Source organism: Convolutriloba macropyga, chromosome 15, assembly GCF_964194025.1.
Source record: "Convolutriloba macropyga chromosome 15, txConMacr16.3, whole genome shotgun sequence".
In the NCBI taxonomy this organism is placed as follows: Eukaryota; Metazoa; Xenacoelomorpha; order Acoela; family Convolutidae; genus Convolutriloba; species Convolutriloba macropyga.
Genome location: NC_134482.1, coordinates 23,818,682 through 23,841,374, shown reverse-complemented (window position 1 = coordinate 23,841,374; position 22,693 = coordinate 23,818,682). Strand labels below are relative to the sequence as shown.

Below are 22,693 nucleotides of genomic sequence, written 5' to 3'. Positions count from 1 at the left end.
TTACTTTTTTGAGATCCAGTTCTGATTTTTGCGTGATCTAAATTGCTTTTCAGAAATCAAGTTGGTTGCTAAAACAAAAGAGATTGTGAACTATGATATCAAAATTGCATGATAGCTGAGTGATCACTCCTATGTTTTTAATTGCTCTCAAACGAAGTTTGCAGAAATTATATTAGTCCTGTCGGTCTTTTTTAATGCGATTTTTCGTTTGACCGATTTTTCGTCTGACGCTTTTGAATTTTTGTCCTTAAAAGCGGGATAAACAGGTAGCGCCGAGCGGGCATTAAGTGCTTTTAGAGCCTTTCAGCTCTGTTTCAGCTCGAACTGTTTTGGAGACTTATACTTATGGTGTGAAGGTTGGTTCTTAGAGGTTGAACCCCCCACTGTTGACCCCTCCCCCTCTACTATTGCCCCCCCCACCGCGCTGTTGCCCCCCCCTGTTGCCCGCATCCCTCCGCGTCAACCTCCCCCCCAGCCCGCTGGTCAGTAGCCCGCATCCCTCCGCATCAACCCCCCCCCCCCCCCGCCGCACCACTGGTGCAAATCCCCCCAGTGGCTACTGACGAACAACCGATCGGGAAAAATCCGCAATTTTACGAATTTTTATTTTTCAAGCTTTTTGAAATTTTTGAGTCCATTCAGCCCTAGGTGTCAAAAAACCTCCTCTAGGGATTTATTATAGATTACTGCATAGTTTCTATGGTAGTGGAAAGGTACATTTTAACATCACGAATTTTAGCTTTTTTACAAAACGCAAATTTTTTCAGTATTTTTGTTATTTATTCTTCATTAATCTTTTTGACTTCTCCAGGCTAGTTTCTTCTCTCATTCTCCTTAAAGTGAATTTGAACATCAGTTGCTCAGCAAAGCAATTCAAAATGATCAGAGTCAGTAAAAACATTGAAGTCAGAAATAGAAACAGGATAAACCCATAAAGCCCAATTTTATACGCCCGCTATTTGAACGTCGTCCCTATAAGTCTTAGTTACCATCTCTTATGCTTATTGGTATTGATAGTAGCCCCTGTAGCCTCTCTCTAAGAAACAGAAGTTTGTTCAACTACGAAACGCTATCAAAATAAATCGGACTTAAAAAATGTTTTCGTACAAAAATCTTTTTTAATATATTCTATTTTTGCAATCCCAATCATGCTTATCGGAATCAACGGCGGCTATTTTCCGGTAATCTGCCGGGTATGTTTGTAAACGTGTCTATTTTTTTATGCAAAAAATTTTGCTTGACCTTGGAACATTTGTTCGATTTCACTTCTCGATTGACTTTTTCTGATCCAGCTCTGATTTACTTTTTTGAGATCCAGTTCTGATTTTTGCGTGATCTAAATTGCTTTTCAGAAATCAAGTTGGTTGCTAAAACAAAAGAGATTGTGACTATGATATCAAAATTGCATGATAGCTGAGTGATCACTCCTATGTTTTTAATTGCTCTCAAACGAAGTTTGTAGCAATTATATTAGTCCTGTCGGTCTTTTATTTTAATGCGATTTTTCGCTTGACAGATTTTTCGTCTGACGCTTTTGAATTTTTGTCCTTAAAAGCGGGATAAACAGGTAGCGCCGAGCGGGCATTAAGTGCTTTTAGAGCCTTTCAGCTCTGTTTCAGCTCGAACTGTTTTGGAGACTTATACTTATGGTGTGAAGGTTGGTTCTTAGAGGTTGAACCCCCCACTGTTGACCCCTCCCCCCCCCCTCTACTATTGCCCCCCCCACCGCGCTGTTGCCCCCCCCCCTGTTGCCCGCATCCCTCCGCGTCAACCTCCCCCCCAGCCCGCTGGTCAGTAGCCCGCATCCCTCCGCATCAACCCCCCCCCCCCGCCGCACCACTGGTGCAAATCCCCCCAGTGGCTACTGACGAACAACCGATCGGGAAAAATCAGCAATTTTACGAATTTTTATTTTTCAAGCTTTTTGAAATTTTTGAGTCCATTCAGCCCTAGGTGTCCAGAAACCTCCTCTAGGGATTTATTATAGATTACTGCATAGTTTCTATGGTAGTGGAAAGGTACATTTTAACATCACGAATTTTAGCTTTTTTACAAAACGCAAATTTTTTCAGTATTTTTGTTATTTATTCTTCATTAATCTTTTTGACTTCTCCAGGCTAGTTTCTTCTCTCATTCTCCTTAAAGTGAATTTGAACATCAGTTGCTCAGCAAAGCAATTCAAAATGATCAGAGTCAGTAAAAACATTGAAGTCAGAAATAGAAACAGGATAAACCCATAAAGCCCAATTTTATACGCCCGCTATTTGAACGTCGTCCCTATAAGTCTTAGTTACCATCTCTTATGCTTATTGGTATTGATAGTAGCCCCTGTAGCCTCTCTCTAAGAAACAGAAGTTTGTTCAACTACGAAACGCTATCAAAATAAATCGGACATAAAAAATGTTTTCGTACAAAAATCTTTTTTAATATATTCTATTTTTGCAATCCCAATCATGCTTATCGGAATCAACGGCGGCTATTTTCCGGTAATCTGCCGGGTATGTTTGTAAACGTGTCTATTTTTTTATGCAAAAAATTTTGCTTGACCTTGGAACATTTGTTCGATTTCACTTCTCGATTGACTTTTTCTGATCCAGCTCTGATTTACTTTTTTGAGATCCAGTTCTGATTTTTGCGTGATCTAAATTGCTTTTCAGAAATCAAGTTGGTTGCTAAAACAAAAGAGATTGTGAACTATGATATCAAAATTGCATGATAGCTGAGTGATCGCTCTTATGTTTTTAATTGCTCTCAAACGAAGTTTGTCGCAATTATATTAGTCCTATCGGTCTTTTATTTTAATGCGATTTTTCGCTTGACAGATTTTTCATCTGACGCTTTTGACTTTTTGTCCTCAAAAGCGGGATAAACAGGTAGCACCGAGCGGGAATTAAGTGCTCTTAGAGCCTTTCAGCTCTGTTTCAGCTCAAACTGTTTTGGAGACATACTTATGGTGTGAAGGGCGGTTCTTAGAGGTTGAACCCCCACTGTTGACCCCCCCACTATTGCCCCCCACCGCGCTGTTGCCCCCACCCCACTGTTGCCCGCATCCCTCCGCATCAGCCTCCCCCCACCCCGGTTGCTATATGTAATGGAATGTTTTTCTTGATTTCAACACCACGAACTTTAGCATTTTTTTTTTACAAAAACTTGCAATTTTTTTTTCCAATTTTTTGACATTTTTTGTCATTATTCAGGTTTTTCAGCCGAACAGAAAATCTCCGTTAGGGTTGGACAATAAGATTTTGGAATTTTTTTTGGCCATGGATTAGTTTTAAACCTTGATTATAACAAATTTTATCAGTTTTTTATGCAACCTGCATTTTCAGGTTTTTCTATTTTTTTGTCAGTTTTTAGGTTTCTCTAGCCTCAAGAGCCACATAATCTCCTCTAACTTTGGAGTATAGGTTACTGCATAGCTTCTAGATTTAATGGAATGTGTTTCAATATTTTAATATCAGCAATTTTAAAAATGTTTGCAATTTTTTTAAGTTTTTTTGAGTCTTTTGATTTTTTTCTGGCACCAGGGTCCTAGGGACCTCCTCCAAGATTTAATGATAAGCCGTCGCATAGTTTTTAGAGTTAAGGGAATGGTTATTAATATTTTAATGACTCCAGCTTTGGCAATTTTTTGATGAAATTTAATTTAATTCTTAAGATATTAATATCTTGAATTTTAGCAAGTTTTTGTTACAATTTGCGATTGTTTCCAAAATTTCTGAATTTTTTTGTCCTTTTCTGAGTTTAACGATCATTACTGGCCAGTGAAACTTTTTCCAGATTGGTTACTTGACATAACCCCAGAGACAAAAAATAGCTTAAAACATTTTTTTCACTGCGAAATCTGGAATTTTTCCCTTCAAACTTTGCAATGTTTTGCAAATTTTTAATGTATCAGCTTTTTTGATTTATTTACTAACAAGGCTAGAAAACTCAAAATTGCAGAGTCTAGTCAAGCTAAGGCTAGCCTCACCAAACCGTGGTTAGCTACTGGCGAAGTCAACCGCTCGCCGATTGAGAGCAATTCGCCCGACGTTAGGTGGTTGTGTTTTAACGACCAAACCATTCTTAGATTGTTTTAACCGATGTGAGATCTTAGATTCTGTGAGTCCTTCTTCATCTCCTTGGCAATTTGCCTGTGATTTTTTACGCATTGAATTTCTCTTTGTAAAATGAGGTTTTTTGTTTTATAGAATTGTACACATGCTTGCTCGCTTTTAGCAGTTTTTTGTCTGATTTTTCTGTTTCTTGAATTTTGGATTTATTTACTGTAAAAAGGTTTTTCGTGCACGGACAAGGAGTTTAATTTTCTGCTACTAATAATTGAATGATAGGGAACTAGTCTTCTCCAGGTTTTTCTTTGTTCTCCGCAATCTAGCATGTATCAGTCTCTCATTTTCCTGAGACCTTTAGTTCTAATTAGCTCTGCTTTTATCTGTTGTTAAATGATTTCAACCTTTTCCATGGATTTTTATTTTGTCTGCAATTGATTTCAGTTGACATAGTGCGGCAGTGAGAATTTGCTTGAAATGCCGTTTTAACATTTTGACTGATAATTACTTTCTATGAATAGTATTGGGGTCGTAATTGTGGTTTTAAACAATTTTTGCTTTTGAAGTATATTTTGTTTCTTTTGCCTTTTGGTGAAAACTTTGAAGAGTTTGGTGATTAATTTGAAGTTGCCTTTTGATGCAGTTTTCACAAAAAAATGAGAAATTGTACAATTTTTTCTCATTTTCTTCATAAAAAAGATCATTATGATCTCATTAAGAGTTCGTTGAGAATCTTTGGTCAGGTAACTTGTTTTCATTACATGAAACAACGGTTTTTGTTCGTATTTGTAGTTGTCCTAATTGGAAAATAAATTGAATTTTTCTAAGATTTCATGTCAATTTTTTCTGCAAATTTTGTTCTTCGACATAAGACTGTTGTTTTCTCCTCATTGCTGAGTTCTGCAAGGATATTTTAGCGATTTGAAAAGCCAGTTCTTTTGGAGGATATGATTTCGAGTCGTTTCCGGAATTCTTCCATATGAGGTCACAACCACTTCAAATCTACTTTTTTTTAAATCGTTCATGCAATTTCAACTGATTTTCGTGTGTGACGTCATTTCTCACTCTTAGTGGAGCGATTTTTTTGTTCATTTGCGTGATTTTCTTACCTCGCTCGCAAAAATTTGACTGAAATTGACTTTTCTTTACTTGATTCAAAGAGATAAGGTAAAGTTAATGTGTGTCACCTTAAATGAAGGTGATCTGAGGACAGCTGATAGAGGCAGCAATAACTTAAACAGATTCTTAATCAAAATATAGCATCTCATCCTTTAATGAAAAGAGTAATTTTTTTGGCCTGTCTTTTTCTTACTAGTTTTTGAAATGCAGATCTACGAAGCTTTTACGGCTATTTTCTGGCAATCTGCCAGCTATGTTTTTTATTAGTAGTTTGAGGCTAACAAATCTATCGCCTCTATTCCTTGGCAATCTGGCAGCTGTTTTTTCATCATAGTAAAGGATAGCGGTGCCGCTGAGCTCAGTTATGAAAAGATTTTTTTTTTGAGAAAATTAAGCTTAAGCGAGAAAAGTGCAATAAAGTTAAGAATCTGTACTCTTTTTTTAACTGTCATTTGACAGACGTTATTAACGACGTGCCGCAATTTGGTAACAGAAGATTTCGTTTCAAAATAGGTGTCAGAATAGGCATCGTTAGATAGTCGACTTCTATTTAATTCGGATCAATTAAAGGATATCCTGACTCCAATGATGGTTTTGGTCTTCGTGGCCTGTGGGTTTTGTCTGAGCATAAATTGAAGATCTGTGAAGTTCATATAGTTGATGCCTTGATATTGAGTTGGGATCAATGATAGGAGAATGCTAAGATCTTGGTCCAAATAAAAAGTTTGTCTTGGTTAGTTTTATAATTTAGTAATGTTCGGTCGCTCTTGAAAGTTTGCTACGCAGAGAAGGGAGGCTTTGTGAAATTTCCCCTTTACATTAATTGTCCGAAAATACAAATGTTGTCAAGTAAATACTCGGTATGTGATCTTCGATTTGAAAAAGACCTCATTAAGCAAATTCAAAAGATTTTTTCGTCGTGTATAAAAAGGGACACGTAAAAAATTGAATTCTCTGCATGCAACAAACGCTTGTGTGGACTGCTCTTAAAACCGGGATCTTTATGCTCAAGTCGCTCTGTTTTCTCGTGCCAGATTCAAGATAAACTAATTGGCGGAAGTTGGAAGAGGTGAGTGGAATTGATCTAATGATTAATTGCTCTCAAACGAAGTTCGTAGCAATTATATTAGTTCTATGGTCTTTTTTAATGCGATTTTTCGTCAACCCATTTCACTTTCGGTCCCCAAAAACGGGATAAACAGGTCGCGCTACAAGTGGCCAAGCCACGGGATAAACAGGTAGCGCCCGGGATAAACAGGTAACAGGAGGTAGATTTGGACCCCCCTCTCATCCAGCTCTCCCACAATCCTACCCCCATCTCTTGACTCCGCTCACATCCATCTGATGCATCCCTAAATTCTAAATTAATATAACGCAAGTTATTGGATTTAACTCTACTGAATTCGGGGCTTAGGTAATATTAGGTACTCAAATTAGTTTTACGAACACTGGGCTTCATTGTGAAACTACTTTTTGGATTATTCATTTCATCTTCGAAGATTTTCGACTGGTCCTTTTGATTGTGTCGAATAAGGAACTGGAGCAAAGAAGCTCCAAATTATTGTTGAAGTGGTGTGAGGAAATGGCATTTGAACAAAATTTTAGCAGCATTCGAGAGCGAGTTCTTACTTGTGAAAATTTGATTTCTATTCTCAAATTTTTCACGTTTTAGAAACTTGTCGGGATTTCTGGCACAAGGTGTAATTAAGTGGCAGTATTGTTAATAATACTTCATTGCTATTGCATCTTTTTCAGATCAGTTTGTGTTGAGTGATTGAAGTAAGAGCAAAGAGAACATTCGAGAAGATACTGAAATTTCTATTGAGATATTTGAGGAGTGGAGAAAGAAGGGGCAGCGAGAGAAGAGAGATGGGTAAGCAGAATAGTAAACTGAAACCAGAGGAGCTGGCATCCTTCCGGGCACAGACGGAGTTCACAGATGAGGAGATAGTGGAGTGGTACAGGGGATTCCTCAAGGACTGTCCCAGTGGTCAGCTCAGTGTGACTGAGTTCAAAAAGATATACGGTAACGCATTTATGAAACTCATCGCTCTTCAAAGAGATTTTTTTTTATCAGAGAGGAACATATCTAGTGTGTAACAATTCTGAACTGCTGTTAATGCTAATAAAGTTGCCTAGCTATTTGCATGGCCGTGGTGCCTGTAATTAAAAACAGGGACCGTATGTATCAAGCGGCTGACAGAAAGGCTTGATCTCTAGCATCCGTCTCTGTTGGGTTCTGGCCTATAAAGCTACCTGTTTTAAAGTCTTTTTATAAGACTTCAAAACGGGTAGCTTTATACGAAGTCCTAAAATGTGGAAGCAATTTATTCCTTTACTTGTGTAATGTCAAGAGCGCTGGTCGCTTTGTCCTCTGCAAGCGCCAAAGAATCACATTTGGGCTGACTATGTTGGGGGCTGTCACGCCCCTATTTCGTCCCTCATAGTTACGTGATTATTTTCCTTTAAATATCCATAAATAAGTGCTTTAATCTAGTTCATATTCAGATAGATCTCAAGGCCATATATAGCTAGTATTTCCATCTAGGCCTGTAACCCACAATTTGTTTATGTTTATGAAAAACAACCGCAGATTGACAGTTTACTGATAAACATATCAAGTGCCTAAAAGCCTCAATATTTACTTTTTTGAGTTTCCTGAAGATAAATTCGCATAATTAGTAAATAACTTCATGAGAGATTATGTACTTGGTGAAGTAATTATTCTGATAAAGTAGGTGCTAATACGGAACCTGTATATGTACTTAACAAACATCAAGAGACGTACAAAAGCCGGAAATCGCCCAACTTGTAGATCAGTAAATATTTGCGAAGGACCAATACAACTCAAGGTACAGCCCTGCGGTACCTACGATCACCAGAACACCGGAGAACCAGCCTGACAATCAGTTGATTTACAACTTTAAAAACTTGATATAACATGAGAACTTCTTGCTAATAATTATTGATTAATTCGAGTTGAAATAATTAAAGATTGAACTGGAAAATCTTTATAAATTACTAAGTCAAATCAGGCTTCCTAAGAGCACAGTTTTAAACAAACAAAACTTCGAAATACAAGGCAAACTAGTGGATATATCGCACATCCGAACCGCTCAATAAAAGGCTGTCACTAGCTAACTTTATTCAAAATATATCCGCTAAAAAGCGCACTGTGAAACATCAAAATAAGTCCTTGTAAAATGACAATTATTCACATTATTTACTGCTGATATTAACCTCTGAAAACATCATGAGGAAAACTCTTAAAATCAGTGCGTAACATGGTGACAGGAGTTACTAACTGTTTCCGAGTTTAACAGACCGAAATTCCGAATAATTCTTTGATTAATTTGACATTTTCTTCTTTCTTTTGACAAATTCGTTATCTTCTTCCACTTCATTACCTTAAGAACCTTCAATCAGCTTCCGAGACTTCCTTTCCGAGCAATGCGATAATACAGAACGCAGTAACAAAGGAAAAAATGGGTGGAAACTGTGTTTGTGTCTTTGTGGACTAAATGCAACAATAATTCAAAAGTGCTTGAGTGAATAACTGGAACAAACTAAACCACAGCCGCCACAAGGGACAAAAACAACACAGGGTATTTGCAAACGAGGATATTGTGAGTAAATGTATTTGTAAAATTAATTTTGGTGCTTTATTTATGTCAATCTATAAAGAACAAATTCTCCCCGCTATTAATAATTGTCGCGATTCCCCCAATTTTGTTGAACATATTGAAGGAAATAACATTAATTACACTCAAAACAGCAATAAAACACCAGCTCAGATAGTAACCGCTTTCTCTTCTTCACTTTATAAATCCATCGTTATTTATGTGCTAGATAAACATGACAAACGTGTTGCAATTTATTGGACAGCAAAAAGTTTAAATCAAAAAGTTCGCAAATTTGGCCTTATTCGTAACAAACTTCAATCAGATAGAGATATTAACCTTGATAATATCATTACTGATTATCAGATAACATCTGAATAAGCTAAATTACTGAAACCATCACTTATTAACTAAAAGAGGGCAATACCTAAATTTGAACAGAATAATAAAACAATTATATTTAATTTCCCCACCCAGCTCCGGAGGTTAATGAATCGAACAGTGACTTCGGTCATTATGCTGTTGCCTATCTGAGTGCAGCTTCCACAAGGCCTGTGCGATCGTGGTCCCCACGAATTTTCCTAGACTGAGGGGCACTCTTTAATGGTGAGACTTCGGCGGCCGATACGGCTTCAACGATATGTCTGACGATTCGACTGGAGCTTTAGGTATAGGTTCAGGCAGCCTATCTTTATTATTTTCTGACCGAATGGTTTCAGTAGTTTCTTTTTCCGATCTCTTGTGCTGATCATTTAACTTCTTTATCTCTATTAACCAATTAATCTCTCCCATTAAGTTAAGTGTGCTATTTAATACTTTAGAACGAAAATAAGACTGATTGAACGATAAGTATATAATCTAAACGGGTAAAAAGCAAAATGGTACACGCGCAGATCAACATCACACTCTTCTCTGGATCAGAAACGGACAATTTCAACGAATTTGAACAGTTAATAACAGGTGCAATCGGAGTTGCAGCAATCGCAGCCGCGCAACAAGCGAATTTTCTGCAATTACATTTAAAAGGAGATGCTTTAAGATACTTCTTTACCCTACCAGAGGCTACCAAACTAGTTTTTGCGGATAGTATAACAGCTCTAAGAAACAGATTCACGCAAGACGACTTGAGAGAGATCAGAATAATAAAGTTGGAGAACCAAAAGTTTAATCCAAAAACAGACACAGTGAAAAGTTAAGAACTGAAGCAAATAAAGCATATCCAACACCCGAAATAGTAGTAGCGGAAGCAGGAGGAGGTGATGCTGAGGCTCGTAGATTTGAAAGAGAGACAGCAGCAAGGGAATCTGCCCTTGAAATGTCAGAAAACAGGAAAAATGAACAGATAAAGCGCTTCTTCATTAAGTCTATGCCAAATTGGCTTAAGCCTAAGCTGTTGGCCAGATACTGATACAATCGATCAATTATGCACCTTAGCTAGCCAGCAAATTGCAATTAGGGAGATGTGTAAAAGAGAAGAGTACTTTGACGACGGATTTAACGAAATAACTGAATCAAATACTGATAAAATGTTGAAAGCAATAACTGTTTTCTCTAATAATCAGAAAGAACTTGAGCAGAAACTTGAACAGAAAGTAACACCTAAAAATGAGCCATCAGAACAAGGCCCAGTAAACGTTTTCACACCACATTACCCACAAAAAGTCTACCAACAAAGTTATAGGCAAAATTTCCGCCCCCAATTTCAAAATTATCGACCAAATTATCGTCAATATCAGCCCAATTATCGTCAATTTTAGCAAAACTATCGGCCCCAGCAACAGTATGCTCCCCGTGCTAATAATTGCCGAGAGTTTAGACCACAATTTAATGCCCCTAGACCATTTATCATAATGAACAGCCACAAACTCGGAATTATTGGACTGAACCTTCAGATAGCCCCCCATTTGTTCACCCAGCTTATGTAAATAGACCAGTTTATCGGTTCCCAACAAAAAATACCCCTGCAAACCTTCTTCGACAGGGAATTGTTTATGATAGTCAAACAGCAGCACAAGAACGATATGGTATGCAAAAAGCAAAAAGAATTTAGTCGTGCAGGTGCACTTCAAAATAGAACTATGAGAGGTATGAATTACCCATTTACCAGCAAAAAAACTAATAGAGCCACCCAACTTAAAAAACCAAAATAAAAATTATAAAAACTCAGTTAATTATTTTAACGAAAGCACTTCCAGTCCTAGTTTAGATAAAGTAATAGAACCTGTTCATAATATAATGAAAGTAACAAAAAGCGTAGAAAACGCAAAAGAAATAGTAATAAAAACAAAGTGAATAAATCTGTGCAACTCCCAACACAAGTACCTCAGCCCGTACCAAAGCCAGTAGCACATGTTCAGCAATTATTCAGCATTGTCCCACTTTTAGGCAGAACATTATCCTATGTTAAAGTTAAATTTAGTGGAGAATTAGAAAGACGCGCACTAATTGATACAGGAGCATTGCAAACGTGATAAACCGCGAGTTTTACAAGGAACTTATTAACACAAATATCAATTCAATAACAAAGTAGAAAAGCCTGATCTAGATAAAGTTAAAATGGCAAACGGAAATATAGTTAAAATTGACAAAGCAATGAAAGTTACATTTAAATTGGGCACACAAACTTTCTTTGAAGACTTCCTTGTTTTAATTGTCACAACTCTTGTAATATTAGGCAACCTATTCTTTGTTAAACATAAAGTTAGCATCTGCCCAGGACAAAGCTACATTAAATTCCCTGATCAAACTCTGCAAATAAATGAATTAAAGCCAGAAAAGCAACCCAGAAGAGTAGTAAAGCGTAAAAAATTTGGAGTTTATACACAGAAAATGCAAATATTACAACCAAATCAACAAGCAGTACTAGAATGCAAGCTTCAGGACAAACTAGAATCATTCACTGATCTTTGTGGTGTAAAAATTCCAAATGAAATCTTCGAAAAAGATAGCGAAATAATATTAACGTCCTCTTTAAGTAAAGTTGCTGAAAATAATATTCTTTACATCTACGTCCTGAACATTACTGAGCACCCAGTGATTATTAATAAATGTGAGGAAATAGCCAAATTCTCGTTCTTAACGTCTGATCAAGCTGAAAAATTGTTAGAAGTAGATCCTCAGTTAATAAATGTCGCAAAAATGAGTGAAAATTACTTAACAGAAATAAGTCAACTAATTCAAGTCACAGATATCCCAAAAAGAAAAGCCCAACCGGCAAAGCCAGCTCCAGAATATGAAAAATTGTGGTTCCCAACGCCTGAAACGTGCCCTGATCCGACAAATTTGTCGCTCTTGCAGAGAGAAATCTTTGAGCAATTGCTGAAACTGCAAGAAATGGAAAAACTAGACCCAAAGGGTAATCATCAGGACAAAATCACTTTCTTGAGCAAATTCCCGTGCGAAAAATCGGCCCTTAATGATGAGCAAAAAGCTGTAGTAGGTGAATTATTAGTTGAATTCAGTGATATCTTTGCGAAACACAGATTTGACGTTGGATATAATACAGATTTAAAAATAAAGTTAACTCCAGAAAGAAGTATACCAATTTATGAGCAAGGCCCTCCAACGCCTGTCCATCTGAGAAATGAGTTGCAAGTATAACTAGCATTAATGCATTACTACGGCCTAATAACAACTTTGTCTCAATCAAGATATAGTAGTCCCCTTTTTGCACAGCGAAAGAACTCAGGAAGACTTAGACTGTTAATTGACTTGAGAAAAGTAAACCATTTGCTGAAAAATGATTCTGTGAATACGAATTTCCCAATCTCGAATATGAGCGACGCAATAAATTATTTCGCAGGGAAAAAATTGTTTACAAAACTTGATTGTTCTCAAGCATACCACTGTGTGCAAATGGCAGACGATGTATCAGTGCAACTGATAGCATTTAACACTTCATTAGTTTCATCAAAAATTGCCTCACTTGTCTCCAATTAAACAGAGTTCCAAAAAGCCACATCATACCAAAGTTGCAACCAGTCAGTTCATTACAATCATATCCAGGAGATATGCTCCAAATCGATTTAGTAGGCCCCCTAAAGTCCTCGCAATTTAAGTATTTTTTGAGTGGAATAGAAGTTTTTACAAAATACAGACAACAGGAGCCAATTCCTGAGCAACCATCTGCTGAGTTGGAATTTCCTTCTCCTGAACCTCCATCACGCCGTCCACCTTCATTTCCACCCTATACATTAACACCTCTCGATTCACGGTCAATTCTGACGTCCCCACATTCTTTGTTCTCGGTCTCAAGTGTTCTGCCCTTGCTCGATAAGCTTTTCGATCCTCAAATGTCTTCACAAACGCTGGATACGCCCATTCAGCCTGAGGAAACGACGTACTTCGCAAGAAAGACAGAAAATCTTCATACTGAGCAACATCTATGACTAACAATACGTATCTGAAAGTTCAAAAATTGAGTCAAACTAGTTATTAAGCAAGCTAAAAGTTAAAGTGACACGTGAAAAATGAACCACAGGAATGAAAACACACAAATAGAACAAATTATGCAATAAATGCCAAGGACGTCTAAATACCATGCTATAACGACCGCTAATTGTTAACAGCACATTCCGTAAAACACACAACGCCACTCTGAACACAATTACACCCATTACTGACATTTACTTATTCTCAAAGTCTCACAAATTGTCCTTTATCCCCTACTTACGTCCTTATTCTCTCTCACAAAACAAGTTTGATATATACTAATTACTATAATATTAGTAGCACCTTATTAAATATTAATAGCACCAAGTATATTAGTCGGTATATTACAACAAACTACTCTAAACTATAACTAAGTATATACAACTAAAAGTCAGTCAATAAGTTATATAAATAATTATAAATAACTAGTTATACTGTCGTCTTCATCTCAACTCCTCCCTCACCCTCCTCTTCTTCAATCTCCACCCTGTCCTCCCTTCTTCCCACACAGCTTCTCCTCCTTCTTCTTCTCCACATCCCGATAATCCCGAATAACATGAATAATAATATGAATACTAATAATAATACTGCGTCCCAGTCCCAACCATCTCCTCCATCTTCTATACTATTAACTATTACTGTACTATTAGTAATATTACACTCTGGATGAATGAGACGAGACCAGTGAACCCAGTTCCTTGACACATACTTGGTGCCGTTGCTGCAGCATCCCAGAGTGATATTATTCGGGCCAACAGTAATACTAAAACACATATTGATATCAGAATAATCTGAAAAACTCAAAAAAATATGTAAATACTGCACAATTCGACCCCCCCAAACACTATCCCCATCATCACACATCCAACATTCAAACAAATAACTACACTTCAACATGTTTAAACACCATATTTAGTAGTAATATCAATAAACACACACATCAACACACATGATATAAAAGCAGAGTACACCTGAAACAAATAAATACCACATAAATAAGTGCCATATTGAGAAAATCAGAACTAGAAGCCTGAGTACATTAAACAAATGAGCGAATAAACACCGAAAAGCTAAATAGACACCAGTTGAACACCCAGAAGAGCCACATCAGCAGAAGATTGTCCTGAAACAGTTATTATTATTATTGAAACACGAAAATGTTACTTACAATTGTAATAAATCTCGTACTTTTCGGCCCCACTTTTGAGACTCCAATCAACACAGAAGAAGCGCTGACCCAAGGAATAATCTTTCACAAGGAGGGAAAGATCCTCATCACCGAGAAGTTCATAAATGCGGAGTTTTTAGTCCCGTTTCCCCGCCACAATTTTACAGTAAGACACCAAGTAGAGACCCTACTTCACGAATTCTCCATGAAATGGACTACACAGTCGGAGTTTTGCAATACAACGTACAGTACTACATACAAAAATCAGACAGATGTTTTCAATGTTGATTGGCTTGAGACGAAGATCTTCAACGAAACAATCGAAGCAGAAATTGAAGTCTTTAAACTAAGGAATGAGACCGAAAAACTCCTCACCAGAGTCGAAGAGGACCCTCTAACTCGACAGAAGAGAGCTGCCCCGCTTGCTATAGCAGCCGCAGTTGCTGGAATAGGACTCTTCGGTCCAGGAATAGCAATGAGCAGCGGAGGATGCGGTGGAATCACAGGAATTTTCGGCTCTTACCAACGAACGTCTCAAAATGCTGAAAACATCGACAGACTAGCTAACAGTTTTAATAGCCTTAACGACTATGTCATGGAAATCGGCGCACAAACAGATGAGAAAATCTTTCTAGTTGCTGACGAACTTGCAAAGGTTTATAAAGTTCAAAACGAAATGCAAGAAAACCAGAACAGAAAATGGAAACTAGTCGAGGAACAATTCGCAATTGTAGATCACAATCTAAATGCAATAGCAACCTGTATGGAAATTCAAGCAACGCAACAACAACTTAACTTCAACTTTGACACAGGAGCATCATTACTTCTTACACTTTATGCAGACATAAAAAGTTATCGAGCAGCCTTATATTCTTTTCGAATTACTGTTATAAATGCTATTCCTACTTTGCTTGATAAAAGCCTTCCAATCTCTTTAGTACCTCGTAAATCTTTGATAAAGATCCTTGATGCAGTCCTTGATAGCCAAAAGAACGCCCACCAGATCGTCTAACTTTGGCAATACACCAGACTGACATACTTTCGTATTACGACGCGAAACTTGTACAAGAGATTTCAACAGTAGAAGACGGACTTTTACTGACACTAGCCATTCCCCTAGCCTCTAGCCAGACAGTGTTTGAAGTTTAGCGTGCAAACGTAATCCCTATGCCCCAGAAGGACTCAGTCGATGCCTTACAATGGGTGATTGAGGGAGAATACTTAGCAATCTCAGAAGGTCAGATGGAAACAACAGTACTGACGAGATCCCAGTACAACTGCCTTGGATCGCTACGCTACCGAATCTGTCACGAGACAATGGAAACCCACCTTGGATTCTCCTCGTGCCTAGCAACCCTAAAATTTCATCATGCCCTTACAGCATTAAAAGTATGTGACACAGAAGGTTGTGTTACCCAACCCGGAACGAGCACAGAACCTTGGATACGGAATTTGGCTACTCACATCAGCTTCAAGTGGTTTTACCCTTAGTAAGATTGTACGGACGAGAATGGCCGACAGACCAACATTCCTCATAAAGGTTGTAACATCTGTTTAATCACATTAAAATGTTGACACACAATGTTCAGTGATCACATTAAAATCAGAGCTGATTTGCAAAGTTGTCAGTACCTTCCAGCAAAGAGAATTAACGTAAAATTGCCTGATCCACTAGCACATTTAATTGACTCAGTACCCAACATCAATGAGCTACCGAAATACGAATCAAGTACTGAAGCAAATCTCGATTTACTGAAGAAAGTTAAAACAGAAATTATTTATTCAAATAGAAAGTTATCCACCGAATCATTAGACGACATAGCAAAGCCCATTACCACTGAAATGAAATCATTCAAGCCAGCACTAAATGACAAACTCGAATCCTATGTCCCAATCAAGCTTTCTCTGTCTTTGACAATCATTGTCTTTATTGGAAACTTAGCCTTACATATCCTCTTCATGTATTTATATCATAAAGTAGCCTTTGTACGACGAATGGTGCCAAACTTCATGAAGCTTAATGGAACAAATGTACCGCTTAATCCAGTAGTTTCCGTACCGAAACATCTGAAAGCAGATGTAGTCTCAAACCTCGCGAAACAACTCAAGACACCACCAACAGTTATATCGCCAGAAGAAATGGGAACCCTCAAACGACAACATCGTCGAAACTCAATGCCTGCAACTTCAACAATGTCACTAAATACACTCGACCGATTGAACACAGATGACGAACTGGACAACAAAGCTTAACCCCGAGAGGAAAGTATACTTTGAGCTCTTGAAAGTCTTAAATAGTTCAACAAGTATTAAACCTTTAACTGATTAAGTATCCCTTCATCCAATAAGTTTTCCTTCTAAGTGATTTAAATAATCAAAACCAGTGCTTCAATCCCAGAAATTAACCAGTGCTTTAGCCCATTCATTCAACTAGTACATATGTGATACCTTATTCAACATTTGGAATCTTCATTCAGCAAAATAACTACGATTAATTTCAGTGCTAATCTTGATGCGTTCTCTTGGCCCTAACTCTATCTTACGTTCTCACTCTTTATTCAGCATTAGCGCATTCTCAACTCTCAAATGTTCCTTCAAATCCTTCAATCTTGTCTTAACCCTCTTTATTTTAATCTTTATCTCAATTTGTCTTAACTTAAACTTTATTTCTGTTACATTCTTTAAATATCTTTAACTTTAATGCTTTCGTTCAAAACACTTTTCTAAGAAAACATAAATTGGGTGGCTCCAACAAAAATATATGTGTATCCTCATATTCGTGCAGATTGTATGTTTTATAGAAAAATTGTAAAACCCAGTTCCTTCTCAAAATTTTCATGGAAAATTTTCATAAAGTCCGGTAGTGTCACGCCCCTATGTCGTGCCTCATAGTTATGTGATTATTTTCCTTTAAATATCCATAAATAAGTGCTTTAATCTAGTTCATATTCAGATAGATCTCAAGGCCATATATAGCTAGTATTTCCATCTAGGCCTGTAACCCCTAATTTGTTTATGTTTATGAAAAACAACCGCAGATTGACAGTTTACTGATAAACATATCAAGTGCCTAAAAGCCTCAATATTTACTTTTTTGAGTTTCCTGAAGATAAATTCGCATAATTAGTAAATAACTTCATGAGCGATTATGTACTTGGTGAAGTAATTATTCTGATAAAGTAGGTGCTAATACGGAACTTGTATATGTACTTAACAAACATCAAGAGACGTACAAAAGCCGGAAATCGCCCAACTTGTAGATCAGTAAATATTTGCGAAGGACCAATACAACTCAAGGTACAGCCCTGCGGTACCTACGATCACCAGAACACCGGAGAACCAGCCTGACAATCAGTTGATTTACAACTTTAAAAACTTGATATAACATGAGAACTTCTTGCTAATAATTATTGATTAATTCGAGTTGAAATAATTAAAGATTGAACTGGAAAATCTTTATAAATTACTAAGTCAAATCAGGCTTCCTAAGAGCACAGTTTTAAACAAACAAAACTTCGAAATACAAGGCAAACTAGTGGATATATCGCACATCCGAACCGCTCAATAAAAGGCTGTCACTAGCTAACTTTATTCAAAATATATCCGCTAAAAAGCGCACTGTGAAACATCAAAATAAGTCCTTGTAAAATGACAATTATTCACATTATTTACTGCTGATATTAACCTCTGAAAACACCATGAGGAAAACTCTTAAAATCAGTGCGTAACAGGGGATCATTGTTTTTAGGCAATTTCTTTCCCTGTGGAGATGCGAGTAAGTTCGCAGAGCATGTATTCCGCACATTCGATGTAAATGGAGATGGCAAGATTGATTTCCGTGAGTTCATCTGTGCTCTGAGTGTGACGTCACGGGGTCACCTAGATCAGAAGTTGCGATGGGCATTCAGCATGTACGATCTAGATGGCAACGGTTACATTTCACACGATGAGATGCTCGAAATTGTATCGGTAAGGTGACCATTTTACTAGTAACGAATTTAAATAGAACCGAGGACGTATCGCGATCTAGACTTCACATGATATGATCGCGTAATTCGTGAGCAGTCTTATGGGAAAGCTAAACGAGCAATTCTTGTTGGATCAGCTGAGAGCCTGTTCTCCATTCCCTTAAACTGGTCTTGGTATGTGGGGTTTATAAATCGCACGCTATACGTAGTTTACATCGAGAAAAGCATCATATAGAGTGCATTGTTGATCGTAGTTTCTAGAATTTTTGTTTCATTTTGCGTCGAGGCTCTTTCGAATTCTTGTCTATTTTCAGTAATTATGACCTTAACACCTGCTATTTGTGTTTTCAGGCAATTTACAAGATGGTGGGATCTGTGATTAAGATGCCAGAAGACGAACAGACACCCATGCAGAGGACCAACAAAATATTTAAACAGATGGACAAAAACCTAGATGGCAAATTGTCTCTGGACGAGTTTATCCAGGGCGCCAGAAGTGATCCCTCCATCGTGAGGCTACTCCAGTGCGATCCCAGTGGCATGGCATGATCAACAGATTCCAGTCGACAGAGTCCAGATGCTTATGCACAATATCAAGTGTGTTCATCGCTTACACCACCGCAATTTCCACTTTCTCATTTGATGTCAGATGGACTGCATCAAATACTCATCCAAGCAGAACAAACAGAGCGTAGTAGTCATTCACGAAGACTACAGCTGCTTGCAACAACTTTTATAATATTCAAGTATTCAAGTGCAATATGACTGACTCTGTCTAACAATCACCCCCGATCACAAATGTTTTGAACACTTTATTTACTATGAATTGCTCTAAAACGAATGCACTGTTTCCATACCTTCTTTAGGTCGTATATTCGCGTATATTAAAAGGACGAAGACCTTATGGAGTATCGGTTACTGTTATCAAGGTTTGAGTTAAAATAATTCAACATGTTACGAGAGTATCACGACCCAAGGAAAATGAGATCAAACGTAAACATGGAAAGGAATCAGGCTTTTTATGGGTTATTGGAGCAATGGGAATTTCGTCAGTGGGTATATTGGCATTTGGTAAAATGTCGCATAACTAAGTTAAATGTCTCATGACGGTATGTATCAGATGAGAGGGATCATTCAATTTAGAGCAAGTGCACCGATGTGAAACTGTTAGTTTGACAATTTAGAGCAAGTGCACCGATGTGAAACTGTTAGTTTGACTTTGTCACCTTCATCTGACCACGAAATAGCACGGGCGTTCCTTCTCAGCATTGTTTAATTAACATTATAAAAGCAGTAGTCGTGATGTTTGCTTGTTGTACGCCTGCTTGTAATTATTTCTGTGCTGATTGAAAAAAATCGTGGTCCGATGTTTTATTCTAATTTCGGACAAGCTTACTCTTACCTCAGTTACATTTGATTAAATTGGTTATGTCAATATGTGTAAATAGAGTCGTCCACAGCGACCTAATATCAATTCATTGACACTTTTTCAATCATCATCTGTTTGCATAGAAACAACGAATCAGTAAAATTGAGACAATTTCTAGTTACGATTTGAATAGATATCGGTTTACGTTCCTGTGTTTTGATGTAGACTATTTCGACTGTTTCCTTTTCCTCTTGTTTTTTGGCAAGCCTGCATGAACTGTGGAATGTACGATTCATGGATTGCACAACCACGTAAAGGTTAGAACCATCCATAAGAATTATATAGCGTTGTAAGGATGTAAAGTATCAATAATAAATGATGCTATGCTATATCAGTTCGCACAGCCCGGACCGAATGCTAAAAGTATCAATATAGACGTTGCAGACTCGTCTGACATTTAACACTTCAAATTTTGTATTTGAAAGAACAAGTATATGCGCTAACTGATAGGGTCTCAGCTTGAATTAAGAAAAACGGATTACACTTACGCGACCGGCAGAGCAGATTTGCCCTGCGTCATTCGGTAGTGGCTCTAGATAAATATTTTCTTGGGGAAGGGAACAGTTGCAATATTTCCAATGAAATAGAATGTAAAGGCGCATTAGAAAAGCTGCCAGTGTTAATTACTACTTATCTATCTGTTTCCAATTCTCAATGAGCTATGATTGATCATCTATTCATTAGCAAATACCAATTAGCTGCTACCCATTTAGTATTAATTAGTTATGTCATTGGAGCAGTGCATGGTTGTCTCAAATTTCGCAATCATCTCGCTCTTTATCTCTCCAATGCTCTTCATCACTCATCTCTGCTAGCTTCCTTATCCCCCCACCCCTGTTCCTGACGCTCGTTCCTGTTGTTATTCACATCACACTGTTGTGTCAAAGAAGTTCCGTTCTCGTTGTTCTCTGATGAATACAGTGCCTTTTGTACCTCGCTCTTCGAATTGAAACAAAGAGATTTATTTTAATTTTGTTTGATAATTTACTATTAATAACAATTGCTTCGAGTTTGTCGCTCTGTCTAAAATTCAATTATTTCCTTTAATTGCTTTTCCAACGAAGAGCGAATTTTAACGATACATCTGTGATTCATGCCGGGTCTCCAAGTGTTCTATTAGGCTTAAATTTGTGAAAATTTTACTTGGTATTCGGAAAACGTGGAAAACGTCATTTTACGCAATTTGTTTTGCGATTGTTTCTTTACCGTCGTTGAGGATTACGCAATTGCTTACGCAGTTGTTTCTCTGTTTTGCTGAAAAATATGTTGAAATTGTTGATGATAATGTTGTTGGTTTAAGAAGAGTGCAGAAGACTTCGATCCAATTTTTTGGCTAGTTTTTGCTAATGGCACGAAATAAGCTTCTTTAGTCCACTTTGTTTGTTTGAATTTGCCGGATTGATACACCTAAAAACTGCTGGCACAATCTTCGTTAACTCCGAAAAGGGCTAAATTTTGTCGTTTTTTTTGCTAATTTAATTCGGTAATTATCTAAAATCAATCATTTATTATTGATATGCTGACTTTTTTTGTCAAATTATCCATAATATTCGGAACCATCTCGTGTTACTAGTAGAGAAACAGCAATAGCAGTCCAATTTTGGTCTAATCGTTGTTTTTTTACAGTCCAAGTATTCGGATTTCAATGAGTCTGTCTTCTAAAAATTCTAAAGATATTTTCGCATTGGATCTATTCTGTTTTTTCGCCCCCCCCCCGTGTTTTTTATTACCCCCAGTTACAAATTCTATGTTGTTATACAGCACGTTACTATGTAAGAAAATAGCGCGTGCGTCTGGGGGTCATAAAAAATTTATGCTCACTAAGCTGGGGGGGGGGGGGCGAAACAGAATAGATCCTTCGCATTTTTAATTGAAGAAATGTAGAAAAATGCAAAATAAAAAGTACTTATATTTAAAAACGTGCAAATTCAAATAATTTGCTATCAATAGAAGGCATTAAATGGGTTTAATAATACTCATTTGAACATCAATGGGACCTGTTACAGAACCGCTAGAGAATATCAATAGAAGGCACTAAATGGGTTTAATTATACTCATTTGAACATCAATGGGACCTGTTACAGAACCGCTAGAGAATATCAAAAGAAGGCATTAAATGAGTGTAATTATACTCATTTGAACATCAATGGGACCTGTTACAGAACCGCTTGAGAATAGATGCGACTAGGCTACAGGTTGAAGAAATGTAGAAAAATGCAAAATAAAAAGTACTTATATGTAAAAACGTGCAAATTCAAATAATTTGCTATCAATAGAAGGCATTAAATGGGTTTAATAATACTCATTTGAACATCAATGGGACCTGTTACAGAACCGCTAGAGAATATCAATAGAAGGCATTAAATGGGTTTAATTATACTCATTTGAACATCAATGGGACCTGTTACAGAACCGCTAGAGAATAGATGCGACTAGGCTACAGGTTGAAGAAATGTAGAACAAAAATGCAAAATAAAAAGCGGTTCTGTAACAGGTCCCATTGATGTTCAAATGAGTATAATTAAACCCATTTAATGCCTTCTATTGATAGCAAATTATTTGAATTTGCACGTTTTTAAATATAAGTACTTTTTATTTTGCATTTTTGTTCTACATTTCTTCAACTTGTAGCCTAGTCGCATCTATTCTCTAGCGGTTCTGTAACAGGTCCCATTGATGTTTAAATGAGGCTCAAGTGAACGTATATGATTTCAATATTTTTTTTGTTCAACTAGAATCTCAAATGGCTTCAACACTTCTTGTAAATTGTATGATGGCGCTTCAACTAGCGTCATTAGCTATATACCACTATCCTTCTTTTTGTGTGACCCTTTTCCACTTTAAATCTGGATAGTGGTATATAGTTACCTCTGAAGTGGAAAAGGATCACGCAAAAAGTTGTTGTT

At 37.2% G+C, this 22,693-nt stretch overlaps 1 protein-coding gene across 1 annotated transcript; it reads left to right on the top strand.

Annotated features, from left to right (window-relative positions):
- Positions 1-6,902: 6,902 nt before the first annotated feature.
- On the top strand, positions 6,903-20,834 carry LOC142354522 (neurocalcin homolog). The gene is made up of 3 exons (XM_075406845.1): positions 6,903-7,197; positions 18,139-18,359; positions 18,710-20,834. Exons 1-3 carry the CDS (start codon positions 7,041-7,043, stop codon positions 18,905-18,907), a joined length of 576 nt encoding a protein of 191 aa, XP_075262960.1. The 5' UTR covers positions 6,903-7,040; the 3' UTR covers positions 18,908-20,834.
- The last annotated feature ends 1,859 nt before the right edge of the window (positions 20,835-22,693 follow it).

Excerpts from the sequence above, each read along its gene's own strand:
- LOC142354522 (XM_075406845.1), top strand. The coding sequence starts at position 7,041 with ATGGGTAAGCAGAATAGTAAACTGAAACCAGAGGAGCTGGCATCCTTC. Across the intron at positions 7,198-18,138 it reads TGAGTTCAAAAAGATATACG|GCAATTTCTTTCCCTGTGGA; the intron begins GTAACGCATTTA and ends CATTGTTTTTAG. Across the intron at positions 18,360-18,709 it reads AGATGCTCGAAATTGTATCG|GCAATTTACAAGATGGTGGG; the intron begins GTAAGGTGACCA and ends TTGTGTTTTCAG.